This window comes from Schistocerca gregaria, chromosome 9 (genome assembly GCF_023897955.1).
Source record: "Schistocerca gregaria isolate iqSchGreg1 chromosome 9, iqSchGreg1.2, whole genome shotgun sequence".
NCBI classification, from domain to species: domain Eukaryota; kingdom Metazoa; phylum Arthropoda; class Insecta; order Orthoptera; family Acrididae; genus Schistocerca; species Schistocerca gregaria.
The window spans coordinates 199,408,512-199,423,934 of record NC_064928.1 but is presented as its reverse complement, the minus strand read 5'-3'; the positions used below and the strand labels follow the sequence as shown (position 1 = coordinate 199,423,934).

General features: G+C 45.2%; 2 protein-coding genes across 3 annotated transcripts in view; one reads left to right on the top strand and one right to left on the bottom strand.

Moving 5' to 3' along the window:
* Positions 1–15,423, bottom strand: part of LOC126292035 (amyloid-beta-like protein) — a 1,795,419-nt gene that overhangs the window by 1,160,425 nt on the left and 619,571 nt on the right. The gene's annotated exons all lie outside the window — the stretch shown is intronic.
* Positions 1–15,423, top strand: part of LOC126292051 (uncharacterized) — a 50,915-nt gene that overhangs the window by 32,303 nt on the left and 3,189 nt on the right. Inside the window, exons 2-4 of one of the 2 annotated variants that reach the window (XM_049985853.1) lie at positions 332–440; positions 5,735–5,870; positions 10,652–10,737. In XM_049985853.1, the coding sequence (XP_049841810.1) occupies positions 363–440; positions 5,735–5,870; positions 10,652–10,737 (300 nt within the window). In that variant the 5' untranslated portion in view covers positions 332–362. Of the gene's footprint in view, positions 1–331; positions 441–1,427; positions 1,493–5,734; positions 5,871–10,651; positions 10,738–15,423 lie in introns of those variants that run through there. The other variant, XM_049985854.1, reaches the window with a different exon arrangement.

The following is a 15,423-nucleotide window of genomic DNA, read 5'->3' as shown; positions in this document are numbered from 1 at the left end:
TTCCCTAGAACTTAGAAATACTTAAACCTAACTAACCTAAGGGCATCACACTCATCCGTGCCCGAAGCAGGATTCGAACCGGCGACCGTAGCGGTCGCGTGGTTCCATATGAAGTGCCTAGAACCGCTCGCCCACCACGGCCGTCGAATCCCACGGCACCAAGTACTTTGTTTGGTGTGGATGCGAAGCAGAACGCCAATGCATTGACGATCAAAGTTCGGCCGTATACACTTTCTGTCGTTTGTTGACCATCGTTGGCCTAGTGCCTTAATACTCTCCAAAGCGATCAGCGTCTACAGAAGATGTCACTCTCGCTCCTCCTTGCTTTCAGAAGTGCCGAGGTTCAACGCCAGGACTCCAAGATGGTGGTGATGCTCAACACGTGCTGCGCGAGGTACGAACTAACGAAGGGCTGCATCATCATAGGAGCCTTCTGGCTGGTAAGTGTGTTGACAAATTACGCCATCCTGGCATTACTCAGGCAACAGCCTCAAACCTTCACTTCTGTCCCAGTACGGCGCTAGGTTTCGGTGCACCAGGAGCTTCCAAAACAGCACAATCTCAGTTTCAGAAAGGAATACTTATGCAATTTTGTCATATGATGACATGATTGCGACCGTGGCTGTTGTCTGAAGACAAATGTTGATGGTGTTAGGACAGCAACCAGCCACAAATTTACTTTTAGTTCCTTCATTGAAAGGATACCGTTACCGGTTTCGAATCGTTGTGATTCATCCTCAGACGGTTTACACGCTTTCTTTATGACATGTGGTGTTTTTTTTTATAGAAAATTGTCCTAAAATATAAATAATGCATAATTTTAAACACGCCACACCAGACATTTGTGATATGAGGACATCCGTTGTCAGGAAATAGCAGCAGCCCTAGACGGAGTTTTGCACAACGGTGATTTTCAGCAGGCATGCCGCCGCACACACATTCTTCATTCTCCGATGCATGTCTACCCGTGTAAGAAGAGCGGTACGTTGGTCCTGTTTGGACGCAGTTGGTAATAATTCGCCATAGTTTACTTTTCCGCATTTACCGCACGCACGTGAAGAGGACGCCAATGCCACACTAATCCCTCGCCTGCATGTCGGTGCTTATACACCCGCATCGGTGTCGCGCTACATTGCATACACGCTGCAGCCACGCCCTCATACCGAAACTTTTTGATCGTCCCTTATGGTTTTAGAAAACTAATGACATAAGGAAAGCCGTACGACTGTGAATAAAAATATGAAAACTAACTAAACTTTTGAAATTTTCGTCTCGATAACACTGTTCTACAAAAAAACATATTTTTCTATTTCTGATAAAAAATATTGTGGTCCTAGTTGTATTTTGAGTGCTGAATTGAAAACTAGTTTTAGTTTTTTTCTGTCATGGATAGTTTATGAGTAATCGCAATTTTATTTCTCTTTTCAGTTTCTGATATAATGCAGCAAACGTGAGGCGAAATTCGACAAGCAAATGCACATCTTTATGTGTTGTAAGTTCATCACATTAATGGAGGGTGGGATCTAACATATAACACAGTATCCTTTGTGTATACACTTTGAAGCATTTATTTGACATGAGAAATTACAGAAAATTGACAAACAATGAGCCACTGCCTTGCAATGCACATCACTTTTTTCTCTTGTATTGTGAATCTTTCTTCTCTCGAATGATATTCCAGCAATAATCTGCTAACATAGAAGGTACCCACTTCCCTTCATACCGCTTTTCTATAGTAGAAATGTCTTCATGGAATCTTTCCCCATGTTCATCCGATACGTCACTACAACTCTCTGTGAAGTAGTCCAGATGAGAGTCCATCATATATACCTTCAAAGACATATTGCACCCCAAATCCTGATACGCTTTGATCATATCCTTCACCATTGCTTTGTAGTTAGTAGCTCTTCTTCTTCCGAGGAAGTTTTCCGACACCATCTTGAAATAGTCCCATGCGGTTTTTTCTTTATCAGTTAAACATGCTTCAAAATTTGCATCTTTCTGCAGCTCCCTGATTTGTGGGCGCACAAATACACCTTCCTTTATTTTTGCAGCTGAAAGACGGGAGATTTTGGTAGCTAGATATGCAAACCCACAGCCTGTTTGATCCATGGCCTTCACGAATTGTTTCATCAGGCCAAGTTTGATCTGAAGTGATGGAAGTAGTATATATTCAGGAGCTACCAGACTTTCACGTTGTACATTCTTTTCGCCAACTTTCCATCTTCGCCTAGGCCAATTTTTTTTTCACGTAGTGAGAATTTCGGTCTCGACTATCCCACTCGCAAAGAAAATAGGCATACTTCGAGTAACCTTGTTGCATTCCCAGCACCATAGTAATTAATCTGCACATATTTTCCATTTGTGTTCATTGTATTTTAATGAATTTAGCATCCTTTGTACGAATTCGTAATTCTCTTTTGTCAAACTAGCGTAAGCTACTGGAACAGAGGGTATTTTATTTCCATTATGGAGCAAAATAGCCTTCAGGCTTGTTTTCGAGGCATCTATGAAAAGTCTCCACTCCTGTGAAATATAAGTGAAGTTCAGCACTTTCATCAAGCCAGCAACGTCATTGCGAAAAAAGCAGCTGCGCCTTTCGTTTACTTAGTCCTAAATCACGTTCTAAATCATTTAAATCTGCCTGTGTTAACAAATGTGGCGATGACTAATCATCATCTGTGATTTCTTCAGTACTACTTATTTCACTGTCACTCGGAATTTGACCCCGAGCTCTTGAAGGTAGTGGAAGGTTGTCGGAATGCTGCAATGGCATTCTCGCTGAAGGCAGATTTGGGTAAACAATGTGCCTCTTCGACTTTTTGTTTGTAACACCCTGAATTTTTGTTAGACAGAAATAACAATCAGTAACGTGGTCCTTAGGCTCCCTCCACACCGTGGGAACAGCAAACAGCGCCACATTCTCTTTACCTTTCCACCACGGAATTAGTTTGCAGTAACATGTAGCACAACAGAAATGTGGTGCCCATTCTTTATCTTGGTCTCCTACCTCTACTCCAAAGTAATGTTTGTATGCTTTCCGTATGACTGAAGAAATTTTCTTCCTATTTCTGGCAAAAGTGAACTTCCCACAGATGTAGCAGAAGTTGCCTGGTTTATATCGACATCCACGACGACGTGGCATTTCTGCAAATTTAAAAATACCACTTTGGTAATATACCAGTATTAAATTAATAGTAGGGAACTAGAGGAAAGCTGATGTGTATAAACAAGCAGTCGTTTTACTTTCAGCAGCAGGCTCAATCAGTTTACACACAGAAACTAAAAAATTCAACTGTGGTCGGAAATATGACAGACAGTTACTTGTCAGCCAAAACACCCACTCATTAAGACTGACACAAATTGCGGCTAACACCACTGTTGTAAACTCGATGCACCTGCCCCTAGGAGACGTGAAGCTTTACTGCCGAGGCAGCGCCGGCTGTCGCCGTTCGACTTAATGAGATGTTTCAGGAGGTCTTAATGACGTAGGTGTGGCGGGGGATAACCTAATAATGTCTGATTCATCCCATCTGCTGTTGCACAAGAAATTATCACGTTCTATCACTACTGGATGCGGCAACATACCCGTATTTCTCTATAACGTCTCTGTGTTTGCCATGAATTGTGAATATACATATTACATAAAAAGTATCCCTGACAACGATATTTTGATAAAATATTTGAATTTCCCACGGTAAAATGGTCTAGAAGCACATACTTTAATATCAGAAATTGAACCAATGTCTAACAATGTAATTTACAGTGCAGAATTTGCAGAACTTGGATGAGTAAGAAGATCTGAAACAAGCGACTTTCAGATCAGGTTCTTATAGAAATGAACACCCAAGAACTTAGAATATTTGTTTCATTTATCGATCTTCGCTCACGTATGTGTAGTAGTCAGGCCATGGTGTAGTTACTTTGCAGAAAACCAGTCCATTTATTACATTTACACCTGTTGAAAATCTGATTAAAATACTTGCTTCTTCTGCAAATATCACCATTTTAGATCATTACAAACACGATCATTTACTCGTATAGAGGGTGTTAGGGGTATAGGTACAGATATTGTGAACACTGCTGCCTTCACCCACTTCAAAATGTGGATTGTTGTTTCTTCCTGCATCTATCAGTCTTCTCACAAGCACATCAGAAAATTTACTACCTGATTTTCTTGGATGGTCTTAACTGTGCCACAAAATGGACTATGCCTGTCAGTATAGACTATCCATTTTACATTCAAGTACACAGACCTGAATACCTGACATGCTGCCCACGGGAAAGTAAACGTTAATAGCTTGCTTGCTCCATGCATTCTCGGAGATACGGGGTGACCGTTATTGAACTATATGAAATAATATCGTCATAACTACTGAACGGTTTGCGTTAGGACGTTAAAACTGCACAGTTGGCCGCGGGACATGATGGGAATTAGTGTTGTTTGGTTTAGCTCACTTTCATTTGGATGGGTTCGTCACTAAACAAACTTGGCGCTTTTGGGGCACGGAGAATCCGTATTTAGCGATCGAGAAGTCTCTTCACCTCAACGAGTGACTGTGTTGTGTGCAGTATCCACTCGCGGAATATTCGGAGCAGTATTCCTTGGTGGCACGGTGATTACCGAACAGTACACGAAGGTTTTGGAAGATGATATTATCCAAAGTGATCCTGATTTCGACCAGATGTGATTCATGCAAGACGCCATCGAAGCAGGTGAGTGTTTGATGTCTTGGAGTAGCACTTTGTGAACCGTATTCTGGCTCTGGGGTACCAAGAGGCCACAGAAGTGGGCTTCGATTGGTCGCCATATTCTTCGGATCTGAACACATGCGACTTCTTTTTGTGGGATTATATTATATATATTATATGGCCAGATCATATAACTAATGAGGAGGTATTGAATAGGATTGGGGAGAAGATAAGTTTGTGGGACAACTTGACTAGAAGAAGGGATCGGTTGGTAGGACATGTTCTGAGGCATCAAGGGGTCACCAATTTAGTATTGTAAGGCAGCGTGGAGGGTAAAAATCGTAGAGGGAGACCAAGAGATGAATACACTAAACAGATTCAGAGGGATGTAGGTTGCAGTAGGTACTGGGAGATGAAGAAGCTTGCACAGGATAGAGTAGCATGGAGAGCTGCATCAGACCAGTCTCAGGACTGAAGACCACAACAACAACATATTAAAAAGGTGTACAGCAATAATCCCAAAATAATTACTGAACTCAAAACAGCCATTCAGGAGGTCATCGACAAAATCGATGTTCCGACACTTCAGGGGTTCATGCAGAATTTCACTATTCGCCTGCGTCACATCATCGCTAATGATGGTAGGCATATCGAACATGTCATAAGCCAAATATGAATATCTGTAGTGGCGTTTCCAAATTGAATAAAGTGTGCCCACTCCGCAGTTTGTAACTTGTTTACGCTTTTTTCCACACAGTTCAATTACTCACCCTGTACTAACCGACCTGATAGTGTACTAGTCGTAATAGCTATAATTATGTCTACAGGCCAAGTAAGCACTGATGAAATGTTGTTCAGTACAGAGTCCTCAGCAATCAGTGGAAATATTTGCTCTTACACTCATAACTCCATGAATGCAACATAAACAAGACCGGTCCTATCATCGATCCCTGTGGAAATCCGTTAGTGATTATTTTCCGCACTTAAGATACTGTTGTTCTTTAATTTCGTTCATACAAGAGTGTGTGTGTGTTCGCAACAGGTAATCTCTCTGGTGGTCGTTGTGGGAGCACCGCTGATGATGCGCAATCTGGAGAAAGACATGGACGACGTGTATCAACACTTCAGCGACGCATGGAACTCAGAAAAGCAGAAAATGTATGACATCACGCTGTCAGGTGAGTGAGTCGTTGCCATTGTCGTTGAAACCGGGGCTGAGGTGCACAATGGTACAGTTATAATCACGACAGCCAATTTAATAAATTTTAAACTGTTAGTATTTGCAATTTTTTTTAATCCTTGCTACTTAGTTGCTACATCTTGTAGATAAGAATAAATATTATCCATCGTTAGCAATTAAAGTTTTATTATTTATTTTGGCAGACATGTTACACTTAAATGTGTGAGTTATCTTGAGTGGTTTTCATACTGGTCAGCTAGAACATTATTACAACAAACCCACTATCGATGTACACCCATCCAAGCGATAGCAGCATCACCTAGCCAGGAATAGCTGCTAGTTAGACACATGCATGGTGCATGTAGTACAAGCGAGCTGTCTGAGTTTGACGGAAACTGCACGACGTATACATTGCTTGAAGAGTGTTCTGGTGAGTGTCTTCAACATGTAGAAAAGGTAAACCCACGTCCAGAAATTGAGGGGTTGGGTGGGCATCGTAGGGTGAACACATCGGTAAAACGGGACAGGCGGCGAACTGTGCTAGAAATGACATCAGAGTTTAATGCTGGACAGAATAAAAGTATGTCTGAACTCACAGTGCACCGAACACTCCTAATGCTGGGTCTCCGCAGCCGACGGCCCATGCATGTGCCTATGTTAACACCACAACATTGGCCACTACGACTGAAATGGGCAAGTGACCATTGGTTTAAATGCACTAAGCACTATGGGAGTTAACATCTGAGGTCATCAGTCCCCTAGACTTAGAACTACTTAAACCTAACTAACCTAAGGATATCACAGACATCCATGCCCGAGGCAGGATTCGAACTGTGACCGTAGCAGCAGCGTGGTTCCGGACTGACGCCTAGAACCGCTCGGTCACAGCGGCTGGAGACCACTGGCACTAGACGTTGGTGCAGTGGCAGAGCGTTGCATGGTCTGATGAATCCCAACACGTTCTTCGCCATGTTATTGGGGAGGGGAGGGGGCGAACCTGACGTCTTCCAGGGGAATAGTTGTTTCAAATGGCTCTGAGCACTATGGGACTCAATTGCTGTGGTCATTAGTCCCCTAGAACTTAGAACTACTTAAACCTAACTAACCTAAGGACATGGCACACGTCCATGCCCGAGGCAGGATTCGAACATGCGACCGCAGCGGTCCCGCGGTTCCGGACTGAGCGCCTAGAACCGTTAGACCACCGCGGCCGCCGGGGAATAGTTGCTTGACACCTGTACTGCAGGATAGAGGCAAGCTAGCGGCGGCTCCATTATGTTCAGGGGAACATTCTCGTGGGCAAGTCCAGTGGAGCTCGTGCAAGGAACCATGACGGCCAGCGAGTATTGTGGACTTGTTGCTGACCATGTACACCCCTTCATGAAGATCATGTTTCACGACGGCAGTGACGTTTTTCAACCAGATAATGCGCTCTGTCACTAGGCCAGGAGTGTGATGCAGTGGTTCTAACACTGTCAAGCTTCAGTTGATGTGCATCTGGTATGCGGTTGAATGTGGTATCAGACCTCGTCGGCCCCCGTCCCGCAATTTACGGGAGCTAAGTGAGTCGTGTATGCGGATGTGGTGCCAACGTTCTCCAGCGAACTACCAAGGCCTTACTGCTCCATGCCACGACGCGCCATCGCTGTTATCCGTGCCGAAGGTGTACATACCGGCTATTAGGTAGTTGCTCATAATGTTCTAGCTAATCAGTGTTTGTGTCCGAAGCTTCATGTGTCCCCATTGGCTCCCGTGCGGCCGAACCGCTTTATAAATGGTGGATCAACTGCGTGTCACAGTTTTGCATCTTAATGCACATAATCCAGCAGAAAAGCTATAGCAGCGAAGTTTTGGGCAGTAAAATGCAAAATATATATCTGCAGCCGATTTAAAACTTATATTTCCATTCATCTATCACTTACACAAGAGCCGCTAGACACATGTTAGATGTCTCCATCCACCATGAAGGAAATTTGTTGGTGCACCAATGCAGACTGTCCAAGGGGTCTACACGATATGGTGTACCACTGGCATGTACACTCCTGGAAATTGAAATAAGAACACCGTGAATTCATTGTCCCAGGAAGGGGAAACTTTATTGACATATTCCTGGGGTCAGATACATCACATGATCACACTGACAGAACCGCAGGCACATAGACACAGGCAACAGAGCATGCACAATGTCGGCACTAGTACAGTGTATATCCACCTTTCGCAGCAATGCAGGCTGCTATTCTCCCATGGAGACGACCGTAGAGATGCTGGATGTAGTCCTGTGGAACGGCTTGCCATGCCATTTACACCTGGCGCCTCAGTTGGACCAGCGTTCGTGCTGGGCGTGCAGACCGCGTGAGACGACGCTTCATCCAGTCCCAAACATGCTCAATGGGGGACAGATCCGGAGATCTTGCTGGCCAGGGTAGTTGACTTACACCTTGTAGAGCTCGTTGGGTGGCACGGGATACATGTGGACGTGCATTGTCCTGTTGGAACAGCAAGTTCCCTTGCCGGTCTAGGAATGGTAGAACGATGGGTTCGATGACGGTTTGGATGTACCGTGCACTATTCAGTGTCTCCTCGACGATCACCAGAGGTGTACGGCCAGTGCAGGAGATCGCTCCCCACACCATGATGCCGGGTGTTGGCCCTGTGTGCCTCGGTCGTATGCAGTCCTGATTGTGGCGCTCACCTGCACGGCGCCAAACACGCATACGACCATCATTGGCACCAAGGCAGAAGCGACTCTCATCGCTGAAGACGACACGTCTCCATTCGCCCCTCCATTCACGCCTGTCGCGACACCACTGGAGGCGGGCTGCACGATGTTGGGGCGTGAGCGGAAGACGGCCTAACGGTGTGCGGGACCGTAGCCCAGCTTCATGGAGACGGTTGCGAATGGTCCTCGCCGATACCCCAGGAGCAACAGTGTCCCTAATTTGCTGGGAAGTGGCGGTGCGGTCCCCTACGGCACTGCGTAGGATCCTACGGTCTTGGCGTGCATCCGTGCGTCGCTGCGGTCCGGTCCCAGGTCGACGGGCACGTGCACCTTCCGCCGACCACTGGCGACAACATCGATGTACTGTGGAGACCTCACGCCCCACATGTTGAGCAATTCGGTGGTACGTCCACCCGGCTTCCCGCATGCCCACTATACGCCCTCGCTCAAAGTCCGTCAACTGCACATACGGTTCACGTCCACGCTGTCGCGGCATGCTACCAGTGTTAAAGACTGCGATGGAGCTCCGTATGCCACGGCAAACTGGCTGACACTGACGGCGGCGGTGCACAAATGCTGCGCAGCTAGCGCCATTCGACGGCCAACACCGCGGTTCCTGGTGTGTCCGCTGTGCCGTGCGTGTGATCATTGCTTGTACAGCCCTCTCGCAGTGTCCGGAGCAAGTATGGTGGGTCTGACACACCGGTGTCAATGTGTTCTTTTTTCCATTTCCAGAAGTGTATTTAAAACGGCATAATAACAGCAGTCTTAAAAAGATCATAATCGGCATAGATTTGAGAGGCAAGTCAGGCCCTGTCAATGACAGTCGATTATAAACCTGACAGGAATCGCTGCTGTCAGTGTACACGATCAATTTCATCCAGTTCCAGAGCGAAAATTAGAAAGTGAGCTGCCTGAAAGAGCAGTTTGGAGTCGGATTCCATTAATTCAAGAGACAGACGAGATCCAACGGAGAATGATCCATTTCAGTCGTCTATTCGGCGCATGAACTTTAGCAAGATGTTCCAGAAACTCTAGCGGTAGACGTTACAAGAGAGGCTGTGTACATCACAGAGAGGTTTAGTGCGCCCCCGTAGCAGAGTGGTCAGTGCTGCTGATTGCCATGCAGTGGACCCAGGTTCGGTTCTCTGACATATCGGCAACTGTATCCACTCGGGGACTAGGTATTGTGTTGTAAAATGGTTCAAATGGCTCTGAGCACTGTGGGACATACATCGGTCATCAGTCCCCTAGAACTTAGAACTACTTGAACCTAACTAACCTAAGGACTTCACACACATCCATACCCGAGGCAGGATTCGAACCTCTGACCGTAGCGGTCGCGCGGTTCAAGACTGAGGCACTTAGAATCGCTCGGCTACACTGGCCGGCGCTAGTGATGGCACTGCAGTCATTTTGACTCCACATCTCTGTCAATACCTTCAAGAACTTCAATGACTCTCTTCGTGGATCTCTCATAGAAGTTCGCAATGGCTTTTCGTCACCTTAATCTGACTAGACATTGTATGACGTTGGGGGGGGGGGATGTTTCGTGTCTCGCTTGAAACAAGGAGTTCAGATTACTGCGAACATGAACCCAGATGTTCATCATTACATTATCGCAGCCCAAGTGTTGTCCACGATTCTAGCTCTCCACGCTGACAACAGCTAAGTCACATGTCTACACACATACATTCCTGGTTTGGTGAACATTCAGACGCACTACCGCAACACAACTGGTCTGCTGAATTACTCTGGTTTAGAACAGTTTGGAAAAATGTGCGACACGTAGTTATAAACATCCCTGCAATGTGGTAGCTGTCCGTGATCTAATGATCAATAAGTGGCGTAAGCTGGATGTGCGAAAGCTGAAGCGACTTGTGGACTCTCATCTTGAACTGATGCAATTATCAAAGCTAGAGGTGGTGTTAGACGGTATTAGGCTAATTTATCTCAAGGGTGACTAATTTCTTGTCTAGAGTGCTTATCGCTATTCAAGTTGACATGTCTTTGTCCTCCAGTCTACGACTACCTCATTCAGAGACTTTTCCTTTCCGCAGTCCTCAGAGCCACCTTCTACGGCATCACCGCCATGGCTGTAGTGGACGGCATCTGCTCCATCATGCTCATCTTCGGCGCTCGCCAGGTGAGTTGTTTTTAATGTCAAGCACTGCTTACAGCTCGCTGACGTTTCTGCATCCATACCCAGTAAACCAACTCTCTAGCTCAACAGTGCCACAGAGCCTGCCTCAGTGACACGTGGACATGGTGGAGCACAGGTTGTACAACTTGGGTGCCTTGTCTCTGGAAAAACACGGGACCCGAATTCGGAAGAATGACGGTTCAAGTCCCCATCGAAACATGCAGATTTTGGTTTCCCTAAATCCTTCGAGGTAAAATCTGGGTTAGTTCCTTTGGAAGGGCATGGCTAACTTTCTTCCCCGTCCTTTAAACATTCCAAGATTTTGCTCTGTCTCTAGTGAACTAGATGTGGCTGGTACCTCCCTACTCTTTCTTGCTTTTTTCTGGAAACGCGTTTTTAATTAAGAAGGAGGAGGAGGAGAAGGAGATTAGTGTTTAACGTCCCGTAGACAACGAGATCATTAGAGACGGAGCACAAGCTCGGAATAGGGAAGGATGGGGAAGGAAATCGGCCGTGCCCTTTGAAAGGAACCATCCCGGCATTTGCCTGAAATGATCTAGGGAAATAACGGAAAACCTAAATCAGGATGGCCGGACGCGGGATCGAACCGTCGTCCTCCCGAATGCGAGTCCAGTGTGCTAATTTTGATTAAGCCATTCGTTACGGTCCTAGTGGCTGTGAACAGAAGTCATATCTGCTGCTACTAAAATTAAAACTGTGTTAAGCTTAAAATGAACATATTCGATGTAACGCAATACCGTTACGTAAGTGATAATACACTACTGGCCATTAAAATTGCTAAACCACGAATATGACGTGCCACAGACGCTAAATTTAACCGACTGGAAGAAGATGCTGTGATATGCAAATGATTAGCTTTCAAGAGCATTCACACAAGGTTGGCGCCGGTGGCGACACCTACAACGTGCTGAAATGAAAGTTTCCAACCGATTTCTCATACTCAAACAGCAGTTGACCGACGTTGCCTGGTGAAACGTTGTTGTGATGCCTCGTGTAAAGCGGAGAAATGTGCGCCATCACGTTTTCGACTTTGATAAAGGTCGGATTTTAGCCTATCGCGACTGCGGTTCATTGTGTCGCGACATTTCTGCTCGCGTTGGTCGAAATCCAATGACTGTTAGCAGAATATGGACTCGGTAGGTTCAGGAGGGTAATACGAAATGCCGTGCTGGATCCCACAGCCCTCCTATCACTAGCAGCCGAGATGACAGGCATCTTATCCGCATGGCTGAAACGGATCGTGCAGCCACGTCTCGATCCCTGAGTCAACAGATGGGGAAGTTTCAAAGACAAAACCATCTGCACGAACAGTTCGACGACGTTTGCAGCAGCATGGACTATCAGCTCGGAGACCGTGGTTACCCTTGACGCTGCTTCACAGACAGGAGCGCCTGCGATGGTGTACTCAACGACGAACCTGGCTGCACGAATGGCAAAACGTCATTTTTTCGGATAAATCCAGGTTCTGTTTACAGCATCACGATGGTCGAACCCGTGTTTGGCGACATCGCGGTGAACGCACGTTGGAAGCGTGTATTCGTCATCACCATATTGGCATACCACCCGGCGTTATGGTATGGGGTGCCATCGCTCACACGTTTCGGTCACCTCTTGTTCGCATGTACGGCACTTTGAACAGTGGAGGTTACATTTCAGATGCGTTACGACCTGTGGCTCTACCTTCATTCGATCCCTGCGAAACCCTACATTTCAGCAGGATTATGTACGACCGCATGTTGAAGGTCCTGTACGGGACTTTCTGGATACAGAAAATGTTCGACTGCTGCCCTGGCCAGCACATTCTCCAGATCTCTCACCAATTGAAAACGTCTGGTCAATGGTGGCCGAGCAACTGGCTGGTCGCAATACGCTTGATGTAGTGTGGTATCGTGTTGAAGCTGCATGGGCAGCTGTACTGTACACGCCATCGAAGCTCTGTTTGACTCAATGCCCAGGCGTGGTGGTTGTTCTGGGTACTGATTTCTCAGGATCTATGCACCTAAATTTAGTGAAAATGTAATCACATGTCAGTTCTAGCATAATATATTTGTCCAATGAATAGCCATTTATCATATGCATTTCTTCTTGGTGCAGCAATTTTAATGACCAGTAGTGTATGTAGGACAACGCCACTCGTGTCATGCAAAACTGCACGCGAGAATGTCGTGTTGCACGTGTGCAGCAGAGGCTCGGCGTGTTTCGCCTTTGCTCGGCCCTCCTCAGAAGTACACGGAACACCACGACATTTGATTTGGTTATGCGGCAGGCAATGTTCGGTTGGCACGATATAATTAGCAGAATTGTAGCGTCACCACTGCTTACTCTTCGTGATTTGTTCTTGGTAAAAAAGAAGTGCACAGGTCAAGTGACAATCTGCACACAAACAGCCAGCCCAGCGATCAATCGTTACAGGAGTTTAAAATCGATAGGAATAATGCAAGGGAAGAAGGGGAATTCTCAACATCTATTATACAGTCAAATGACCGACGGGTGACAAACATTTTGCATGGGACAACACTACAACACCATACAGACAGAATTTAATGTTTTAGTGGACTATGAAAGAGCAGAAAGTTACAGCCGCCGACAGATGGCACTTACTGTTCTCTATATCAAGAAATTTCTTCTGCTAAACTCGCAGGCGTAAAAACGCGATGAAATTAGTAGTAACAAGAGTAAATTTGATGAAGTCGCATGTATTATTATATCATCCGTTGCAACACATTTTGACTGAACTGAACAAAGTGTATGGAGACGTTATATGTTACTGAAAAATACATTGATCGAGTCATGGTCCATGCCTGGAAGTATTTTTCGATTTATATTCGCTATTGTTTAATTGAGAAGGAACGATAATTAGAACATCCGGAAATGATTGCACACTTCGCATTGTGAATGGACTCGAATGCACACTGCCCACTGTAAAATGCTGCAAGGTGAGAAATATATTTCTGATTTGATGCAGATGCATTTAATAAGAAAATCGCAAAGCGGAAGGGACAAAGTATGATAAAAACACCGTCCTAGGCTCACTGGCGTTAAATAAAACGCGTGTTTTGAAGCATTCGGTGTGGCTTTGAAAAAATTACATCAATGGTTATCTAATTGTCTTGAGGACACTGCAACTTTTACGTCTGGATATTTGTCAGTGGGGGTGAATTGATTCAATTTTGTTTTTCTCTTTCTTTGAACTATGGAGAATTGTTTAGTTTATCTGCTTATTGGTTTAACTCGCGCTTCACGCACTAAATCAGCTAATATTGAAATTGTTTTTTTTTATTCCTGTTTAATGTCAGACAGATTCAAATGTAACTTCATTTAAGTTATTTGAAATAAATGTGTTGGATTGACCTTAATGAAATATGTGTAATCGAAGTAAGGGACCCAGTCCTTCATTAGTGCTTAACAGTGGCGTGTGGTTCGGGTTGTGAGACCGTTCTCGGATCATTGGGGCTAGGCTTTATTATAGTTACTCAAAGTTTTGTAGAATGCGATAAGCAAATGGCTAATAATGAATGCTCCACAGATGAGGAGTAACGATTAGTTGGTAGCAGCTAGGTAGCTGGACAATATTCAAGACATGTTATTCAGACATGAACGGTCGCTTTTGAAGCTGTAGCTCACGGTGGTGCTAACCGCCTGTGCAGACGCTGGTCTACATCTACATCCACATCCGTACTGCGCAAGCCACCTGACGGTGTGTGGCGGAGGGTACCTTGAGATCCTCTATCGGTTCTCCCTTCTACTCCAGTCTCGTATTGTTCGTGGAAAGAATGATTGTCGGTATGCCTCTGTGTGGGCTCCAATCTCCGGGTTTTATCCTCATGGTCTCTTCGCGAGATATACGTAGGAGGGAGCAATATACTGCTTGACTCTTCGGTGAAGGTATGTTCTCGAAACTTTAACAAAAAACCCGTACAGAGCTACTGAGCGTCTCTCCTGCAGAGTCTTCCACTAAAATTTATCTGTCATCTCCGTAACGCTTTCGCGATTACTAAATGATCCTGCAACGAAGCACGCTGCTCTCCGTTGGATCTTCTCCATCTCTTCTATCAACCCTATCTGGTACGGATCCCACACTGCTGAGCAGTATTCAAGCAGTGGGTGAACAAGCGTACTGTAATCTGCTTCCTTTGTTTTCGGATTGCATTTCCTTAGGATTCTTCCAGTGAATCTCAGTCTGGTATCTGCTTTACCGACGATCAATTTTATATGGTCATTCCATTTTAAATCACTCTTAATGCCTACTCGCAAATAATTTATGGAATTAAATGCTTCCAGTTGCTGACCTGCTATGTTGTAACTAAATGATAAAGGATCTTTCTATGTATTCGCAGCACATTACACTTGTCTACATTGAGATTCAATTGCCATTCCCTGCATCATGCGTCTATTCGTTGCAGATCCTCCTGCATTTCAGTACAATTTTCCATTGTTACAACCTCTCGATATACTACAGCATCATCCGTAAAAAGCCTCAGTGAAATTCCGATGTTATCCACAAGGTCATTTATATATATTGTGAATAGCAACGGTCCTACGACACTCCCCTGCGGCACACCTGAAATCACTCTTACTTCGGAAGACTTCTCTCCATTGAAAATGACGTGCTGCGTTCTGTTATCTAGGAACTCTTCAATCCAATCACACAATTGACAGTCCGTATGC